At 35.6% G+C, this 19,833-nt stretch overlaps 4 protein-coding genes across 5 annotated transcripts; 1 reads left to right on the top strand and 3 right to left on the bottom strand.

Moving 5' to 3' along the window:
* Positions 1-234: 234 nt before the first annotated feature.
* On the bottom strand, positions 235-5,551 carry atp6v0d1 (ATPase H+ transporting V0 subunit d1). 2 transcript variants are annotated; one of them, XM_084404159.1, is made up of 9 exons: positions 5,328-5,551; positions 3,560-3,731; positions 3,153-3,331; positions 2,860-2,939; positions 2,142-2,219; positions 1,859-2,035; positions 1,587-1,664; positions 1,304-1,467; positions 235-584 (listed from the first exon to the last, which is right to left on the bottom strand). In XM_084404159.1, exons 1-8 carry the CDS (start codon positions 5,452-5,454, stop codon positions 1,306-1,308), a joined length of 1,053 nt encoding a protein of 350 aa, XP_084260285.1. In that variant the 5' UTR covers positions 5,455-5,551; the 3' UTR covers positions 235-584; positions 1,304-1,305. The 2 variants fall into 2 exon arrangements, with proteins under 2 accessions (XP_084260285.1, XP_084260284.1); XM_084404158.1 differs by having other exon boundaries at positions 235-1,467.
* A 2,748-nt stretch (positions 5,552-8,299) lies between these two features.
* agrp (agouti related neuropeptide) lies at positions 8,300-10,635 on the top strand. Its single transcript, XM_084405400.1, has 4 exons — positions 8,300-8,323; positions 8,491-8,662; positions 9,909-9,988; positions 10,357-10,635. Exons 2-4 carry the CDS (start codon positions 8,548-8,550, stop codon positions 10,537-10,539), a joined length of 378 nt encoding a protein of 125 aa, XP_084261526.1. The 5' UTR covers positions 8,300-8,323; positions 8,491-8,547; the 3' UTR covers positions 10,540-10,635.
* A 2,217-nt stretch (positions 10,636-12,852) lies between these two features.
* LOC311288098 (chymotrypsin A-like) lies at positions 12,853-15,511 on the bottom strand. Its single transcript, XM_084405344.1, has 7 exons — positions 15,360-15,511; positions 15,128-15,231; positions 14,962-15,041; positions 14,719-14,797; positions 13,539-13,719; positions 13,182-13,315; positions 12,853-13,065 (listed from the first exon to the last, which is right to left on the bottom strand). Exons 1-7 carry the CDS (start codon positions 15,409-15,411, stop codon positions 12,904-12,906), a joined length of 792 nt encoding a protein of 263 aa, XP_084261470.1. The 5' UTR covers positions 15,412-15,511; the 3' UTR covers positions 12,853-12,903.
* A 2,247-nt stretch (positions 15,512-17,758) lies between these two features.
* LOC311286893 (chymotrypsin A-like) lies at positions 17,759-19,581 on the bottom strand. The gene is made up of 7 exons (XM_084403336.1): positions 19,482-19,581; positions 19,236-19,339; positions 19,034-19,113; positions 18,787-18,865; positions 18,467-18,647; positions 18,107-18,240; positions 17,759-17,991 (listed from the first exon to the last, which is right to left on the bottom strand). Exons 1-7 carry the CDS (start codon positions 19,531-19,533, stop codon positions 17,830-17,832), a joined length of 792 nt encoding a protein of 263 aa, XP_084259462.1. The 5' UTR covers positions 19,534-19,581; the 3' UTR covers positions 17,759-17,829.
* Between the last annotated feature and the right edge of the window lie 252 nt (positions 19,582-19,833).

The following is a 19,833-nucleotide window of genomic DNA, read 5'->3' as shown; positions in this document are numbered from 1 at the left end:
CAGCTGAATGTCCGTAGTAAAATTTTAATTCAAATTCTAAAGCTCATGCTGTAGCCAACTTCCAAGCCAGTCTGCACATGGTGATGAAGAATTTTTGGGCTCTTTGCACCATCTGGTGGTGGCTAATGTAACTACTGCTAAATCAAGCTAGATATCTCCACAAAATGCAATAGTGGCTGTTTTTCAATCCTCTCTTTTTCTCTTAAAGATAGAATAAAACATACAAACACAGAGTTACTGTATATATAGTGTGTGTGTATGTGTATATATATATATATATAGACTTCATTTAGATCACTTAAAACACAAACATTATGGTTACAACAGTACAATAGATTTTACATTGCAAGCAGAGGGCAAGGTCTTTCTTAATACTAGATCCATTAGACCTCACCAATTCAGCTGTCAATCATGAATTATGATCTACTCCATAAATTATGTCAGCACAAATTTACAAACAGCAAGCACACAATTCTCATTTTAACAAACATACATTATGAAGAATCTATACACACAAAAAACATTTTCGTGTAAATCCCCCACATTTCTCTTTTTTCTAAGGATAATCCTACTGTTCCGTATTCCTGAAACACATGGAAAACAATTTCTCTGTAAATCAATTATAAATCCATTCTTACATAAACCGTGTTGTTGCATTGAATCCAACAATTTACACAAAAAGGATTATGTAAAATTTATAATGAAATTCATTCTGCTTGTTTCATGAATAAGGACAGCAGTCTAGATTAGCAGTGGTTCTCTAACCCTCATCAGATGTGGACACTGGATCCTCTAAGATCCCAAGTTCAGGGAGTTTATAATCTGAAAATGTACATTAACTGAAAAAGTATTCAATGCATAAACAATAATGATGGAATGCGTGTTTTCTTAGCCTTACACAGGAAGAGTATGACTATAGATCTCTCTTTAGTTTTGTGTTTCACTAAAACAAACTCTCCTGTAACTCCCTGCATGTATTTACTTGCAATGGGCTGTGATTGCTTTCTAGGTGACATTGTTACACAGTCATAACATTATGAAGCAAAATAACATTTGACTACTTTTATAAAACTTTTCATTTAAAAAATCCTAAGTTTTGAGAGGGAATGCAAACTGCATTGCTTTGTCTGTCAGACAAAAACAAACAATAATTTACTCTAATAAAGACAATCACAATGAAAGGTAAGAGTGGCATAGTGCAAGAAACAGGGAGGAGACAGAATCATAATTTTCAAACCTTAACATAACAGAATACAGTTAATACAAGCCATGTGGATCATTACTCAAGACTGATATTATGTACCATTAGAATATGGGGATGTAGTTGTCAATCTTAGCCCGGTGCCTTTGGGCGATACACTCTGCAATCCACACAATGTTCCGGCACTCTTGTTCCTTCAATTTGACATAGGCATAGAACACGCTGAAATGAAACTGATTCAGGAAGGCCAGCTTATTAAGTTTCACCTGCAAACACATAACCAACATTTTCCCATTAGCAGAGGACTTTCAAAAGAACACATTTGCCAACATCAAAAAAATCCCTGAATTACATAATGCAGTAGCATTCTCTCTGTAATGCTGACCTCATGTTCAAAAAAGCGATCCTCAAGGGTTTTGTCTCCTGGGTTGCTGCCAGCACCCTCAAAGAGAAGCTTGTATTCCTGAAGCAACATGAATTCAGAGTTAATCCTCAAATCATTTTGGTGGCCAAAAATACATGAACTTCACATCAAAACAACTAGAATTAAAAGAATAGAATTAAAAGTTCCAAAAATTCGGAACATTCTGTCATAATTTAATCATGCTGTCTATGAAGTGTTAGTTTGAAGCCATTTCGTTGTACACAGATACCTACAGGGTAGTATTCAGCCACAGCTTTGACCTGCTCGTAATCATCTGCGCGGGCTAGCTGTGCTAGACCCTCTGGGTAGAGCTTGCCACAGTGAGGGAAAAGTTTCGCTCGGTCTTCTTTGGAGAGCTCCGTACCAAAGGAGTTAATGGTAATGATGAAAGCCCTTCTGTCTGCCTCAAACTGATACACAAACAAAGCTTTGCTTTAGTTACTAAAAGACTGAAACATATCAATAACAATTAAAAAATCCCATCAGAATCTTTTTCATTGTACTCGTATTACTCACCTCCAGAATTGGACACATGGTGTCTGCGGTTGTTCCCCCCAGTGAGGAACAGAACTTGTAGAAAGCTTCGAGATATGCCTGGAGACACAGACAGGAGAGATCAACCACAGCTCATGGTTTCAAGGTTAAAGGCCAGACAGAGCACAGAAATAGAAAGAATACTGACATATTTTGCTGGTCACATGCCCAGCACTTTTGAATCCTAATGACCTTATTGCCATTTTGTTATTATTATCAGACATTTTTCCATCATTATTTCTTGTGTTCATCTTATCTTACCTTTTTTATCTACTATTTATATATTTAATGGACAGTCTAAGTAGCTGGCCAGGCTTACATTTCACTGCAAGTTGTATTCTGTAGATAACGTGTATGCGAGAAAAAAAAAAAAACTTAAAACAAAACAAGCGTTTAACCTACTGTATAATTTTTTCTGCTCAACAACACTGCTGTTCAATATAGTTTTTGCAGCCAAGCCTTGGCATGTGCCTATACAGAAATCAACCTACCCTGAAAAATATTCAGAGGAGTAAATATGGTAACAACTAGCCCCGGTCTCCCCTACATACAGGGTCAAAGTTAGATCACTACCCGCGCATAATATCCAGACAACACCAGTGAGTTTCTGTGTTTAATTAAGCATATTTGTTATGTCATGAGAAAATTCCTAATGAATGTTTAAGATTTACATCCCTGTATTTTCCATCGCAAGGCTGACCTTGTAAAGGGTGTTGCGAATTATTTCAATGTTCATCTCATCCAAATCCTGCTCAGAGATGCAGTCCTGAAAGAAAGCAGCTGAAACAAACAGAAACAGTCTTTAACTGTGATGTGGGGATGAGCACTTTGGTATTATTTAGAATATGTTTTGGAGATTTGTGAATGCTTAAAAAAATCCAGACAATAAATGACAAGATTTGCAACTCAGTGACTTCCTCTAGCCACAAAACTTGTGAACGAAAAGGTGACCGTGATTCATGTGTTCATTTTTTCATGTCAAGATTGTCCTACCAAGTGGTGTATCCACCAGGATGGCATTATAGAGCTCTGCTGGAGTCTGGGCAATGTTAACGGCCTCCATCTGTTCGAAGCTGCCAAGCGGATGGCACTTGGGCACCAGCTCAGAGATGGCCCGCTGATGCAGAGTTCCAGTGATCAGCAGGATGACGTTGTCAATCATATAGCTGTATCTGAAAAAGCAGCGGAAAATAGCTTAATAACGGGTCCTGAGAGGTGAAATATTTTAAAACAGTGATTAGTTTAAAATCGAGCAGATAAAGCTATCAAAAAAAATTTCTTAGTTATGAATATTCACTAAATCCAGTAAATTTGTACAATACAGCATTATATTTGACACCTCGTGTTGTGAATTGGCAGCATTGGTTTGCTTATGCTTTTTGATATCTGACTGCACTCACGTGATGAAATCCATGAAGCTGGCCAGAGGCTCATAAGACTGGTTCCTCATATGGCGGAACTCAACCACCATCTTCTCTTTTAGTTTGTCATCAATGACGGAGACAGTGAGAGGGGAGGCTTCATTGGCCAGGAAGCTTCCATAGTCAGTGCTCTGCAAATGAAGCTTCAGGTCTGAGGAGAAATACAAGTGAAAACTTTAATTGTTTAAAAGAAAAAAGAAGATGATGATGATAATGAATGTATCTGTAAATCCAAATTCTCATTCTTCAATGCTAAAGGGTTGTGCTCGAAGTGATTTCTGTATACATTAATCTCGGAAATGTTTTTACACAGTTTCCAGTTCCCTAAAGCACAAGCAAAAATTCCAAGTGAGTCACTTCCCATTGATTCTTAAAGGGGGAGACACAATTAGGCTACAATGTATTCAATTTCTAAAAACATTGCTTTCATTTTTGGGGTCATTTTAAAAGTTCTTTAATTGTAAAGTCTGGCATATTAGGCAGTAATGCAGCACAGGTTGAAGGATTTTTTTAGATTTAAACTGTCCCAAATGGAATGTATCTGATTGAATTGATAAAATGAATTAAGCAAAGTTTCTTCCCCAATGTTACAAAATACACACAAGTTGGAAACATCAGCAAAAGTAGCAATTTGGGAGCTAGTTAGATAGATATTTTGCAGTTTCTTAAAATGTACTGTACTTATATTCTTAAGGAGTTTTCAGGGAGTGACAAAGCTCTGTTCCAGTGAATACTGTCAAATTACTTGTTCCAGTAAAATTTTCATCTAGAGGATGTCTAAATTAATTTATGCAGCAATTGATTTAGATGTTTAAAATTTGATATCTAAACAAATTTGGTCATAATTGGTTTTCTCTCATTAAAGCAATTTATTATTTATTTTTTGAATAAGTGGAAGTAAATTGCTGGACGAGTAAAGTCATAAAAAAAAGCCAAGTATAATGCCATCAGCACAGGCTGAATAAGAATATGCCCATCCTACAGAACTGACGTCATGACATACTGTAATCACATGACCAGCACCATCAACTATCATTCCTCAAATGAGACCTGTATCTTTCGTTTATTAAAAAGATTAAATAAAAACACATATTTACTATTTATCCCGATCATTACTTTAAACGGGTCAAAAATCAATTACTGGCCGGTCTTAGCAATTTAAATACGACGTTGAAATCACAACCGAGGATGCTCCGGTAACCATCAGTCCGTCAGGTTAAACGCAGGCCTTTAAAATTGATACTGTACATTACATTGCATGTTTAAAATAGAGCCGCGGTTTAAACATTTGCGTACCATCATGTAAAATAAATACGTAAGTTAAATATAAAGATCAGAAAATAGAATGTGTTGCTGAAAGCACCACAGTTAGCATATAAATGTATTGCACCTAAATTAAAAAGTAACATAATATAATGATCAGAGGACTTCATGTGTTTACTTAATATCAGGGCAGAGGAAGATGGGAAATATAAGGATGTAAAAACTGAATATCGCCAGATGAAGGGGATTTAAACGCTCGGAGGATCTGGGCTGGCTAAAGAAACAAGCTAACTGACATTAGCTGTGCTGTTGTTTTATGACGATTTATGAGCGAGATACCACATCAGTGATAAAATACGGATTGCATATTTAAACGACAATACATGTCAAAAACGACACGCAACTGCATGTGAAAATGTCGAAAATGAAAACGGACACAGACCAGATAACGTAAGCTAGCAGCCTACACACACATTTGACTCACCTTCCAGAGTTTCACATTGAACAAGGTTCAAATAATCCGCCTGAGATAAAATACCAGCCTTAAAACCTCTCACCAGCCCCTCCAGATAACCATTATCCACATTAAAATACAATTCAGAGAAAGGCATGGTGAAAAAATAAGACTAACTGTGTAAGTTACTAGCTACAGAAAAAGCAAGATGTAGCTCCACAGTCGCTGTCCGATTCATGAACTATTTGTTCTTCTGAGTCGAATCATTTTAATGAACCATTTGAACAGATTCACAAAACAGTTCTGAATGATTCAATGAGCCGAATATCAGAATTTCTACAAATACTGGATTGTTTACAACTTGATTGTATGTCAGTTTAATCAACAAACATACGAAACCTTTTGTTTTAATAAAATCCTTTTTCACCTGAAAGACGTACAAAAAAAAGAAAAAAAAAGTTTAGTTTATTATAAATGCAAATTGTAATTTCGAAATTACTTTTTGTATTATGAGCTGAATCCTAGCTGCAATAAACTAAAGTGAGACACTAAAACATAATAATAATAAACGATCATTAGTACAATTTAATCGTAAAATAGCTAGTAATAAATAGCAATAGATGTGACGGAAAACAACACCTGAGAATCGTTTTGAAGCAAGAATCTTTAAATCTAACGGTTCGAAAGAATCGATTCGTGGAATGAGTCCGACTTCCGAGTCCCATAGCTGAAGATGCGAATACCCGGATGAACACACACACACACACTCATGTGACTGAGCATCTGACCATCAGACCATAAATACTGATCTCAGACCATCCCTACACATAGGAATTGGGGTCCCGCGGGTTGGGTTTCACACCTTTGCTGCAGGTGGGAGAGTGGACGGTCAAAAACCACGGCACGGGTCCCGTCGTCACACAATTTGCCGCGTAACAAGAAAAGAGTCAACAAATGAATTTCGCCGCAGTCGATCAGTAATTAACAATCTCTTCCTCTATAAACAGGGCTTGGCCAAGTGATTCATTATTTAATTAATAATTTATTTTCATTTTGATATATGTTAATTAGCTAGGCTACATAAACATATTTATTTCCTAATTAATTTGTTTTATATTTGATTTGTTTCATAATTATTTATGCTATTAGTAGCCTAATTCAATTAAATAGGCCTATATTGTGCCTTGTTAGGTTACCAGAGTTTTGTGTTGGTTAGGTGTGTCAACCATCCAAACAGAAGCAACCCAAGTCAGTCTGGGCTGAGCTGGACCTTAAACTCAATAAAGATTCCACATGAATTGTTTGTTTAAATTAATGTTTGGATGTAAATGTTTTGGTTGTCCTTCAGCAAAATTCATTTTTTAAATTATATTTATTATATTCCCAGTATTCACCCATCCACCATCATTACAAATCAACTATTATGTTTCTTTGTTTTTTCATTATTTAAAGGGCACTGGAGTTTGAAAGGCAGCACTATCTATGTATGGTGCACTTAGACGGCCTTCTGAGAGAGAAGTACACTGAACATTGCACGTAGCCATCCTAAAAGATAAATGGAGAGATTTGTACAGATGATGGTGTTCACCGTAAGATTAATTAATGTACATTTTGGAAAATGAACAGATTTCTGTGAACTCATCATTGCCCTCTGATAAATTATTTTTGCTGCAAACGTAAATGTTGATAAATTGTCTTTCAACGGAAACACTCAGTCTATTATTTCTTCAAATATGTGGTTTATATTTTCCAGAGAGCAGGATATGAACTGAAATCATCTTAATTCAATATTAGATGCATGGCTAAAAGCATGTCATAGTATAAAATAGCAGCAAACATTCGTTGATGAGAAGTTGTCTGACAGTTAAGCATTACATACACACATGATGTATTTATTCATTTATTTAATTTTTTTAAAAGAGAGAGATTTATCATACATTTGTGTCTACTTTGTCTTAATCCTAATAGATCAGTCTTTCAATAAATAAACTAACAATTCTGACTTGGCCTGTTTGTTTTGTACAAAATTATTTGAATAACATATGTTTTTGTTAATTGCACATTCTATTTTCCATTTATAAACAATTCAGACCAATCTGACCGTACAAAGATAAGTACTGAAGTCCTTTCTTTTAAACAATTTATTTCCACACAAATGGATGCTGTATTGCGTCATCAGCAGTAAATCAGCAGGATGGAGTCATCAGCTGATAATAGATGTATTAGCTTCATAATGAAGTGTTTACTGGTCAGTGCTGAGCGTTAGGATGAGCACGAAAAATAATCTGAAGTACAAATTCAGTGCAAATATTACCAAATAGGGTATTTCCCTTATTTATCAGGAATAAGCAACAATTATGAGCAAAATCACAAAATTAAGCTAAAGATCATTAAAAGTGTGATTGTGTCAAACAGTGTCAAAGAAAATTATGCTATGATGAGAAACATCACAAAATTAAGCCAAATAATAAATTAATATGTACTGAATACATAGATATAAAATTGTGTACGTTAAAAAATGTACAAACAGATATGCCAAATAAATATGCAAAATTAGCATCAGATTAAAAATAAGCATCGTTCAACTGATTTTTGTTCTGAGTGGTTCAAAATACAGAACCATGTTTCAAACCTACTGAGCTTCACTAACTAGTAATGAATTTTTCACACTCCTCCAATTATTTCATACATTTAAAATAAACTGACATTTTTAAAATCTTAAATAGGTGTTACGTTTTTTTCTTATGTTTCAGCATTTATTTTTTATTCTAACATATTACAGTAATATTCCATCAGACACCATCATCCAGGATATTCTGTTTGTTTATTTTTTTTCCTGACTGCGTGGGCACTGGGCGGTCATGTATGCGTGTGTTTGTGTGGAAGTTAAGTGGTTGTGCCAGGCACAAGAGACCACACCTCCATCCACTGATCAGCACCATGTGTCCCTCACCTCCCACCTCAAGGAGCCTTATAAATCGAGGAGTCTTGTGCAGACACTCAGCCTGGGACGTGGAACGCTGCAGGTAGGTCGAACATACATAGTTAACTTGTGCAAACGTACATAGATCCACACACATACTGTAGGGCAAAAACAGTGCAACTAGAAAAATACACACTTTCTACTTGCTCACAAACATATACATAAGACTTTTTTAATCTGTATTTTCTTGACTGCTCTCTCTTTTTTCAGTGAATACAACCAGATCACTAAAAGTGCGGCTGAAGTTTATCTTGTTTTTGAGTTTAAATGATTATGATGCTGAACACAGCCATCTTCAGCTGGTTTTTGATAAATGTTATGGTGATGGCATCACATCCAAACCTAAGACGTAGTGAAAACTCTTTTGCTCTTTCTGACACAGGTAAGGTTTCTAGACTGATGTTATTTTCCCAAAAAAAAAAAAAAAAAACGTGTTGTGTATCTTTTTCTATTGATCTTTTCAGAGATTAAGATTTTTGTTGTTATTGTTTACATTTTAATGTGATTTCGTACACTACAAATGTTCACACATATCTTATATGGAATATTTTACCAGACTTGTTCTTTTTTATTCTAAAATGTGAAAAATACTTATAATCAGAGGCGGACAGAGTACACAGCTTCATTACTTGAGTAAAAGTACAGATACCCCTTGCTACATTTTACTCAAGTACAAGTAAAAGTACTACAGTCAGATGTCTACTTAAGTAAAAGTACTGAAGTACTTGTTTTTAAAAGTACTTGAGTATCAAGAGTACAAGAGTACATTTTCTAAATATTGCATTACTACTGCCACAGTGCTTACATTGGTAAACACGGCAAACACTTGAAGCGAAAACTATCATTAACTTGTTCAGAAAATTGAAATAGTCTGGCGAGGTGCGGCCACGGGTTGGCACATTCCCGGGATGGACCTGCTGCGTCTTCATCCATTGTTTCGTCCATGGTTTCGTCTCTTAGCTAAATCTGACCGTGGAGTTGACTTTGGCGGAAAGCTGAAGGTGATTGCTGATAGGCTGTCCCAATCAGTGGCACCTGCACAATCCAATCACGTTTGAGAGGGAAACAACAAATTGAGGGTTTCCGAGATTTTTCTTTTTTCCTTGTTTTTTTTTTTTTTTTTTTAGAAGTAGTAACGGGTACTCACGGTTATGGATAGAAATGTAGCGGAGTAAAGAGTACAATATTTGCCTCTCAAATGTACTTGAGTAAAGCCATGAGTACTCCCCAAAAATGATACTCGAGTAAAGTACAGATCCCTCAAAATTGTACTTAAGTACTGTGCTCAAGTAAATGTAGGCTACTCCGTTACTGTCCGGCTCTGCTTATAATAAAAAAGTGGTAGGTTTGTCCAAACTTATTATGTTTGATATATGTATGTTTATATATTTAATGTGTTTTGATAAATAAAATAATTTCAGTTCTTAAAGTGGACACTATTTTGTCTGGACATAATCTTTACATTTTGATCAGTATGGGGAGTACAAAAGATTTTAGCAAAAATGATCAGTCCTTCATTGTGTAAATCCCAGTTAACATTAGGTGTTAAATTAATGAATTTCAAATTGGATACAGTGGACTTATTTAAAAAAATTATATTTGGCACATTTGTGTTTTGTATGTCACAGACGTACTACCTATACTGGAGCACCTTGAAAGAAACTCTGCAGAAGAAAAACTGCTAGAAGACCTTGGATCCTATGATGAGGTGGTTAATTTACATTTGGCTTTCACATTTAATATCATGTGACTTACAGAATTTACATGTACCACCAGTGGTATGTGCCTCCACTTGGTACGCCAAATGACAGTGCTAAAAATATTCCATTTAAATTGTCTAAATTTTTTTTTTCATGTTTTACTTTTAATATCTGATCCGTTTACAATTTTAATATTGGTTAGTTTTTACTCCAAAGCATAGCCCACATTCCTATGTAAGCAGTGCATTGCTCAAATGGTTAAGGTGATGACTTGGATGTTCTGATATAATTTAACATGGTACTTGGCCTGAAAAGTTTGAGCACTATAACATTATTCTCTGTGTTCTCTATTTTTGATTCGTTGCCATAACCACAGGATCTGGGTAAAGCTGTACGGCTTCAGAGAAGAGGCACCCGGTCCCCCAGCCGCTGTATCCCTCATCAGCAGTCCTGCCTGGGCCACCACCTGCCCTGCTGCAACCCCTGTGATACGTGCTACTGCCGTTTCTTTAAAGCCTTCTGTTACTGCCGTAGCATGGACCACACCTGCAAAAACTAATATGCATAGAGCCAAATTCTACCCTGAAATGGCTAATGGTGGTTTAACGTTTACAGTTTATACAGCTATAGCATGTATATGTGGATAGTGCAAACATACAGCCTTACACTAACCACAGAGAAGTTTAATATAGACCAAATATAATGGTTAATAATGTGTTAATAAAGCTGCACATTTGCTCTTAACACTTTTATTGCTGCAGTTTAAGGTGTAGTTTTATTGCAATTTTAGGTCAATATCTACTCATTGCCTGAAATATTTTGTATATATGCATTCAATAAACTCTTATTGCAGATGTGAAGAGTATTATCTAAAAGAGCAACAAAAAGTATCAAACCGCCTGACATTGAAATTTAACCATGTACAACTGCACAGCACACATACACTGAGAGGCAGAAGAAAAACTGAGGGGAAATAATAATTATCTATAGGCTTTAAAAAAAAGGTTACCAAAAAACACATGTGTAACAACACACCAACACAGAAGATGAAGAACCCAGTTGCAGGAGTATTTTGCAAAACAAGGAGAGAAAAAAACGGTAAGTAGCACAAAAAAAGGAACTCATGATATCATTTGTCCAAAAAAGCAAGGAAAACAGGTAATATTTTAAATTCCATAATTAATTTATCGTAGCCCACAGGAATCCAAAAACACAGTAAACACACAGGTAAGTTCTTTTAAAGCATTCTCAGCAAAGAAGGTGAGTCCATGAAACATTTCAGCAACAAGGCCAGTCAACGAGTGAGTGCAAGTGAGTGGGTTAAATACAAATCCAAACCAAATCAAAGAAACAGGTGATACAACTTAATCAATCACTGAAAAACCATGGAAACATTATGTTTACACGACAATGACTAAAAACGGACTTTTTCCTTTGCATTTTTTGTGTATAGATGACAACTTTGTCAAAATGATCCCTGTTCACATGGAAACGCTGTATTATTATTTATGCATGCCAGGCCAATAGTTGGTAAGGGCACTTTGTAAAGAAACGGTGTCGTGTAAAGACACCACAGACAGACGGGCAGACTAAGGCTAAGGAGCCGTTTTCAATTAAAAATGGAAAATTGTTTACCAAAATAGCGTTTTTAGGGTCTGAAAATGCAAACTTTTTAATACAGGTTTCAAAGTGCAAGATTTTAAAAATGATACCACTATTGTCTACGTCTAAACTACAAAAAAACGCAAATTTATGGAAACAATGACGTCACACGCATGCGTTTTACGAGTTCAGTTTCTTTACAAAGTGACCTCGCCAACTACCAAACAAAGCCCTGACAACAGTATATTGAGTAAGGGTGCTTCTTAAATGTTAATTTGTTCTTGGATGTGTATGTATATATGGGAATATAGGTTCATGTTTTTATATATTTCTATCTTTTTTACTATGCTGCTATCTGGAGAGGACTGCTCCAACAGAATTTCGTTGTATCGCATACAATGACAATAAAGATCTATCTATCTATCTATCTATCTATCTATCTATCTATCTATCTATCTATCTATCTATCTATCTATCTAAATGGAAAGCTGCATCCTAGTGAGTGGGGAAAGGATTGGTTAGAAAAAAAGCAACAAAAGCCCAGCATTCATGGGAACTTCGTAAAAAACATTCCAGGATACCTCATAAAATAGGCTGAGAAAATGACCAAAGTGTGTATTTAAAGCAAAGGGTGGGTGGCTATTTAAGGAGATCAGATCGTTAGCCTCATAGTATAATTGCCTATAAGTCATTTTTTTTTTAAATAGGACGTAGGCAGTTATGCTATGATGCTAACGAGATGTAAACTAGTTTTGATCTGTTAAACATTTTGGTCACTATATTCACAGTAATTCCCATAATTCCATTTGTGCAATGTCAGTTCCCCATTGTCAGAGACAATATTTAAAAGGGCCCACAAGATATTTCTGTTTTTTATATATTTTTTATGTATAGAAACTATGAGAGGCAATAATATTAAAATAATTAAATAATTATAATCAATTAAAATAACAAAAATCCATAATTCCATAAGTGTAAATAACTGCATTTTTTAATCTTCTTGCAGCCCCCTTAGAATTGTGCTGAGGCCCCTAGTGGGTCCCGGCCCCCTGTTTGAGAACCACTGTGTAATGATGTTGTTTTGACTACTTTATGATTATTCTAAAATGGGGAGAATAAGAATAATAATAAGGAATGAGCAAGTGTGTCTAAACCCTTGACTGGTAGTGTATAAATTATATCTGAAAAATAAAATATATATATATATATATATATATATATTCAATATATAGCCTTTATAATAATGAATCCAAGAAAGAGGAACAAAAGGTCATGTCATACATCTTTATTAAAGAAAATAAAGACAGTATTCATAGCTGCTTTAGTTAGAAGCAATGGTCTGGTCAACCCAGGCACGGAGTTTAGTGACACGGGCGTACACAGCAGGAGTTGAAGTGGAGCAAGTGCTGCTTCCCCAGGACACGATACCAACCAGAGTCCAGACTCCATTCTTCTCACAGACCAGAGGACCTCCAGAATCTCCCTGTATAACACATAGAAGAGTTTGTAATCAAAACATTTATCTATACATGTAAGGCGAACTTTCATAAATCATTATAGAAATAAATAATTGTCACATATATTTATTTGGGAGCTCACCATGCAAGAAGAAACACCAGAGGCTCCAGCACAGATCATCAGATCAGTGATGTTGGTTCCCCAGTAACGCTTGCAGTCATCATTGGTCAGCAGAGGCAGAGCGGCCTGCTGGAGCAGGGCAGGGGTACTAGGGGCTGAAAGGACAGATTGGCAGCATTTTAAAAGCTTTCAACATAGAAAATAAATCAGGACAGAGCTCTAACTCAAGTTTGACCTTCTTAAACCATAAAAACTGAACAAATGCAATAATATATATTAAAACTAAAATAAAAGTTTCATCTTTGTAAATGTAAATATTTTTTAAATATATGCAACAATGATATAAATACTGAAATGAAAATAGACTCTGAAACTCACCATTGTACCTGGTCAGGCCCCATCCAGATGTCACACACTTCAAGCCTCCAGCGAAGTTGTCACTGGTTTCAGCGAGACACACAGGAGACACTTGAGTGTTGATCTGAGCAGGAGTGGCCAGCTTGATCAGGAGGATGTCGTTGTTGATGGTGTAGCTGCTGTAGTTAGGGTGTATGATGGACTTTGGGAAGAGGATACAGACATGTTAGCATTCCAATTTTAAGGTAGCAATCAGTGGAAACGCTCTCTTCATGTTTCTATTAAAAGACTACCTCAGAACAATGGTTCATGTAGGATATATGCTAGTGTTTCTTGCAGTGCTTTTCAACAATTGGGAATCTGTGCCGCTGCTGCTGAATCTTTTGTGAAAAGCAATCATATTACCTAGGTTGTGAGTGTGTGTTTGCAGTCTGAATTGAATGTGATGGAATATAATGGTGATAGAGAAAAAAAAAAAAAATTGGGGCTGTCTGTGAAAATGTAATAGACGCCTAAACATAGCCCAGGAATAGACTCACAGGCTATGCATACAACATGTAAAAGACATGAAACCAAACACCTTGTAATCACTGTTGACTTTGCTTACATGATGGAATATGATACATCTCGCAAGTTATTTGGGAAAAAACGACATGTAATCAAATTCAGGGTTATTTTGTCTAGAAGTGGGTTACTCATAGCCGGACTATATCGGGTCTAGTTAACCGAGATGGTGAAATGACGGCTATTGCTTGCTGGGCAGTTGGCTTTGGGAAACGCACCCCAGATACATTAGTGAATCAACAACTGACTAATTTACTGAACTGCAAGTTGTCGTTATTAGGGGCCATTAAGCACTGAATGATGTAGCCCCTATTTGTTATTTTTTATTTATTTATTAATTTATTCTCGAACGGGCATCCATTTGAACCTTACATAGTTAAACCATGAAATTTGTTACAATGATAGAGGTAGTCCTGAATAGTAGTTGTACTGAATATTTTCAGTGATGTCAAATGCATGAAGAATGCTTTGCATGAGCATCATCTCATGCATCTGGTATATATTTCTAATAAATGAAGCGATTGTGCTTTATATTTATGTAGCGAGTGAATATGGACGGGGGCTTCCCACTGGCAAAACAGAATTCTGCAGGAAATACTGCGATACTCAATAAAATAGATATTGAGGGTCTACACACCTTTCCAACGGCAATGGTCTGAATGGCCTCAGAATTGGATGAACGATCATGCTCACCCAGGACGACGCGGTGAGAGGTCCTGTAAAAATATATATCGATTATCAAAACAGTATAACCCAAAATCTTTGGTAGTAGAACAATAGGCTATAAATACCATATGAAATATAATGATAACTGAAATTCAAACTTATTCACCAATTGATCCTTATAGGCATTAAGGTTTACTTTTTAATACTGTCTTACCTGACATTGCAGTGAGCAGCAGTCACAACCCACCACTCGTTGATCAGGGAGCCACCACAGAAGTGGAAGCCAGTGGAGTCCTGTAATAAATTAAAAATGACAAAATAAATGATTCAATATTTTGAGTTAGCATTAAAAAAAGCATTGTTTTTCACACCAGTTTTACCTGCAGAGACACCTGCCAGGGCCAGGAGTGAGGACGTGCCTCCTCACCATTCACAATCCTGGCATAGCCAGTGACAACAGGGGGGATGGCAGGAACGCCACAGCCTAACAGACCAAAAATTGCACCAAAGAAATTTAACAGATTCATGCATCCTGAGCACAATTTAATAAAGGTTAGCCAGGCTTAAAGGCTGATATAATGGTATCTTATTATAAGAAAAACAGGATTGTACCATAGGCTGCACCAAAGAAGGCGAGACAGGAGAGGATCCACAAGAAGGCCATTGCTGCACTTGAATATTGTCTGCTCCTCTGAGGGCTTTATATATTCAGTCCTCATTCATATGCTGGACGTCTTATCGCTCCACTGTGGGATATTGTGCACCTTGCAAAAGAGAGTTTTTTCCACCCAAAAGATAATGCCCCCTCCTTCTGGATGCTTTAAATCAGCTGTAAATACTGCATTATTGAATTACATTTATATTTATGCCTTTGACAGACTTAAACTGCATTGAAAGTGATCATTTTATCAGTTTGTGCATCCCCTGGTTGTTAAACCCTTAACCATGGCATTTCTAACACCTTGCTTGCACTATACTGTTGGAGCTACAGAAATACTTCCCAATTACCCATGAAAGAATGCCTTTAACTTTCACTGATTCACAATGATTGAAAATTGAGAGAATTAATGGCATTCATATACAGCAACATGCAGGTTATATTATATGAATGCTGTTAATTCTCTCAGTTTCACAATGATTGAAAATTGCTCTAATATTATCTTAAATTTCTCAGTTTCATGCAAAACATTTCTTAGGAAAGCTGTACTCAGAAAAGTGATAACCTCCATGTTATATGAATGAATATAGTTAATAATACCTGCATGGTCAAAATGGTGAGCTGTTATTTTTTACTTCAGGTGAGCTGTAATTTTTTTCTTATTTTGTGTAATATTCTCTGTTAAATAGACTGCACAATAGCTTTCAGTAAGTTTAATTAGAGGATTTCATATTTTGCATTTATCAAATAAGCTTATTGAATGAATTTTAGAATTTTTCTCCTCTACTTTTTGTTGTGTAACAGACATTTTTCAAAAGTCATTATGTTGACTGCAATAACCCTGACCTGAATAGCTATATTTTCATACAAACTGATAAAGCCGTGTTCCTGGTTTCAAGGCCTCTGTGTCCACATCTGCACTGATTCCCAGGTCATTTCTATTTAGGTAACCTATTCCACGTATGTTCATCAGTTCAGCTGTATGTACTGTAAATGTAGCCTACCTAATTACATTATTTACATACTGCAACCAATTTACTTTGCACTGATATACCTAAGATCAAATATTTCAAAATGCGAATATTATGAGATTTCATTCAAAGATAATCTGAGCTTGTTAGAATATGTTTTTATTCATAAGTCATTTTGTATTCAGGTATCTCAATGGCAAAAAAAGTGTCCCAAGCAACCTGAATTCAGCCCTATATTTATTCATGTGGTACTAATTTGTATCCAAAGACTGAATGGGATTGAAAATGCAGCAACATTAGTTATTCTAAGGAAGCATGCAATATTGCTTATTGCTTAGAAAAGTAAGAGTTGAAAAGGAGAGTGGAGAAACAGCTCAATAACAATAAGTAGCCTACCATTCCAGTAGGCTAGCATTTTTTCAATGTTTTAAGATTTATTGGATTAACAGTTAACATTAACTGTGTTCAAATTACTTTATTGGGCTGATATATTCACAATTGCACAGCAAAAACTTGACAAGCACCCTTATGATAAAGGGTATGTCCAAAGCTATTGGGTTTGAAGGGGGTTAGTGGTAACAGTGGTTTTTTTTTTTTTTTTTTTTTTTTCAGTAACATTTATTAGATTATTCTATGCTTTTATATTTTTTGCAGTATATTTATAAAACTTCTTACAAGAATGTTATCATATAATTAAAATATATCAAACACACACAATATATATATATATATATATATATATATATATGTATGTATTTAATTGGGGATATTTTGGGGATATTTAATTTTATCAATCAATAAATTCCACTAGAAACAAACCTTGTTGTATTATTTTAATTTAATACTGTGAAGCTGCTTTGATAAAATCTGTATTGTGAAAAGCGCTATACAAATATACTTGATTTGATTTGATTATAGATTACAAATTAATGGCAGGTAACTAAATTAATATCAGTTAACATTTTCATTTTTTCCTTCATTTTTTCATATCCTTACAAAAAATAACTTGTGAGTATATGTAACATACAAAAAAAATTAAAAATATGTTATTCCTTTTTTGTCCTGGTCACTATTTTTTTTTGCATAGTCGTTCTATTCACAAAGTTCATTTAAAAGAGCTCCAGGCATGCTAGCTATTATAGAAAACATGATTGAATACATGATTTCTTTTGATTTTGAGATGATCTGCTAGTTGTTATTATTAAGTTATCATCTCATCTTCTTTTGCAGAAGATAGTAACAAACAGGGTCATTGCATTTATAGCAGTTTCGAATAATTCATGTTCTGATGAATTTGCAGTTATTAAAATGATGTAATAAGAAAAATGCACTCAAACACATTGAAAGTCCATTGTCCAAATTCTACAAAAAACACAAACAGGTTGTTTTTGTTTCAAAATAAAACTTTATTGATGAAAATTATGAGCAAGAACTGCTATATAAACATTTTGCTTTAGTTAGAAGCAATGGTCTGGTCAACCCAGGCACGGAGTTTGGTGACACGGGCGTACACACCAGGCGAGCTGGTTGAGCAAGTGCTGCTTCCCCAGGACACGATACCAACCAGAGTCCAGACTCCATTCTTCTCACAGACCAGAGGACCTCCAGAATCTCCCTGTAAAACACATAGAAGAGTTTGTAATCAAAACATTTATCTATACATGTAAGACGAACTTTCATTAATCATATTGAAATAAATAATTGTCACATATATTTATTTGGGAGCTCACCATGCAAGAAGAAGCACCAGAGGCTCCAGCACAGATCATCAGATCAGTGATGTTGGTTCCCCAGTAACGCTTGCAGTCATCATTGGTCAGCAGAGGCAGAGCGGCCTGCTGGAGCAGGGCAGGGGTACTAGGGGCTGAAAGGACAGATTGGCAGCATTTTAAAAGCTTTCAACATAGAAAATAAATCAGGACAGAGCTCTAACTCAAGTTTGACCTTCTTAAACCATAAAAACTGAACAAATGCTATAAAAAATGCTTTTAAAACTAAAATAAAAGTTTCATCTTTGTAAATGTAAATATTTTTTAAATAAATGCAAAAATGATAAAAATGCTGAAATGAAAAGAGATTCTGAAACTCACCATTGTACCTGGTCAGGCCCCATCCAGATGTCACACACTTCATGCCTCCAGGGAAGTTGTCACTGGTTTCAGCGAGACACACAGGAGACACGCGAGTGTTGATCTGAGCAGGAGTGGCCAGCTTGATCAGGAGGATGTCGTTGTTGATGGTGTAGCTGCTGTAGTTAGGGTGTATGAAAACCTTTGGGAAGAGGATACAGATACGTCAGCATTCGCTGCAGCAATTCTCATATTCAGTGGCAGCAGTTTTCTCATCTCTCTGTTTAAACCTTGTCTCAGTGGTTTAGGTATGATACAGAAAATATGAAGAGTCAACACACCTTGCCAACAGTCATGGTCTGAATGGCCTCAGCGTTGGAGGAACGATCATGCTCACCCAGGACGACACGGTGAGAGGTCCTAATAAAAAAAATTGAACTTTTTTTCTTTCAGAGTTGCGCCGATTTATTTTACTCTCTAGAAAAACATACTTATTCTAAAATGAAATAAAATAAAAATAAAAAATGATGATGATAATAATAATAATAATAATAATTTATACTGTTTATACTTTTAATACTGTCTTACCTGACATTGCAGTGAGCAGCAGTCACAACCCATAACTCGTTGATCAGGGAGCCACCACAGAAGTGGAAGCCAGTGGAGTCCTGTAATGAGACATTAGATTTATTTATTTATTTATGGATGTTTTAGCCAAGATATATGTTTGTTTTGTTAAATGTGTTTATATTATCCATATGTAATCTATTAAAATGATGTCTGTTTGTACCTGCAGAGACACCTGCCAGGGCCAGGAATGACGAACTGCCTCCTCACCATTCACAATCCTGGCATAGCCAGTGACAACAGGGGGGATGGCAGGAACGCCACAGCCTTGAGAATAAAAAAAAAATTATAATAAAAAAATTGTAGAAATGTTCATACAAATCCAAGCATTCTGCCCTTGATGGCTATGTATTAAAATGGACACTTTTATTAGAAAATCTGTTTTACAGAGGAAAAAACAGCAACAAACCATAGGCAGTTCCAATGAAAGCAAGACACGACAGAATCCAAATGAAAGCCATTTCTGAATCAGGGCCGTCTCACCAACGTTTGAGGGTTTATATACCAGTCCTTCCCACACATTTACATATTTTGCTACATAAATTTGCTGACACATTTACTTTGAGTTTTCACCTATTATCAAGATTGTAAGTATTCCAGAAACCCCATATAAAGGCATCATATAACTCATCAACTTATCATTAAATAATATGACCTTTTTTAATTATCCTAATTTTCCAGATGCCTGAAAAATCCCTAGTCACCTCATCTTTATTACCACTTCTATAATATGTTTTGTGATTATTAATTTGCAAAACAAA

The sequence above is a fragment of the Rutilus rutilus genome (genome assembly GCF_951802725.1).
Source record: "Rutilus rutilus genome assembly, chromosome: 3".
In the NCBI taxonomy this organism is placed as follows: domain Eukaryota; kingdom Metazoa; phylum Chordata; class Actinopteri; order Cypriniformes; family Leuciscidae; genus Rutilus; species Rutilus rutilus.
This window is presented reverse-complemented; position numbering and strand designations above follow the sequence as displayed.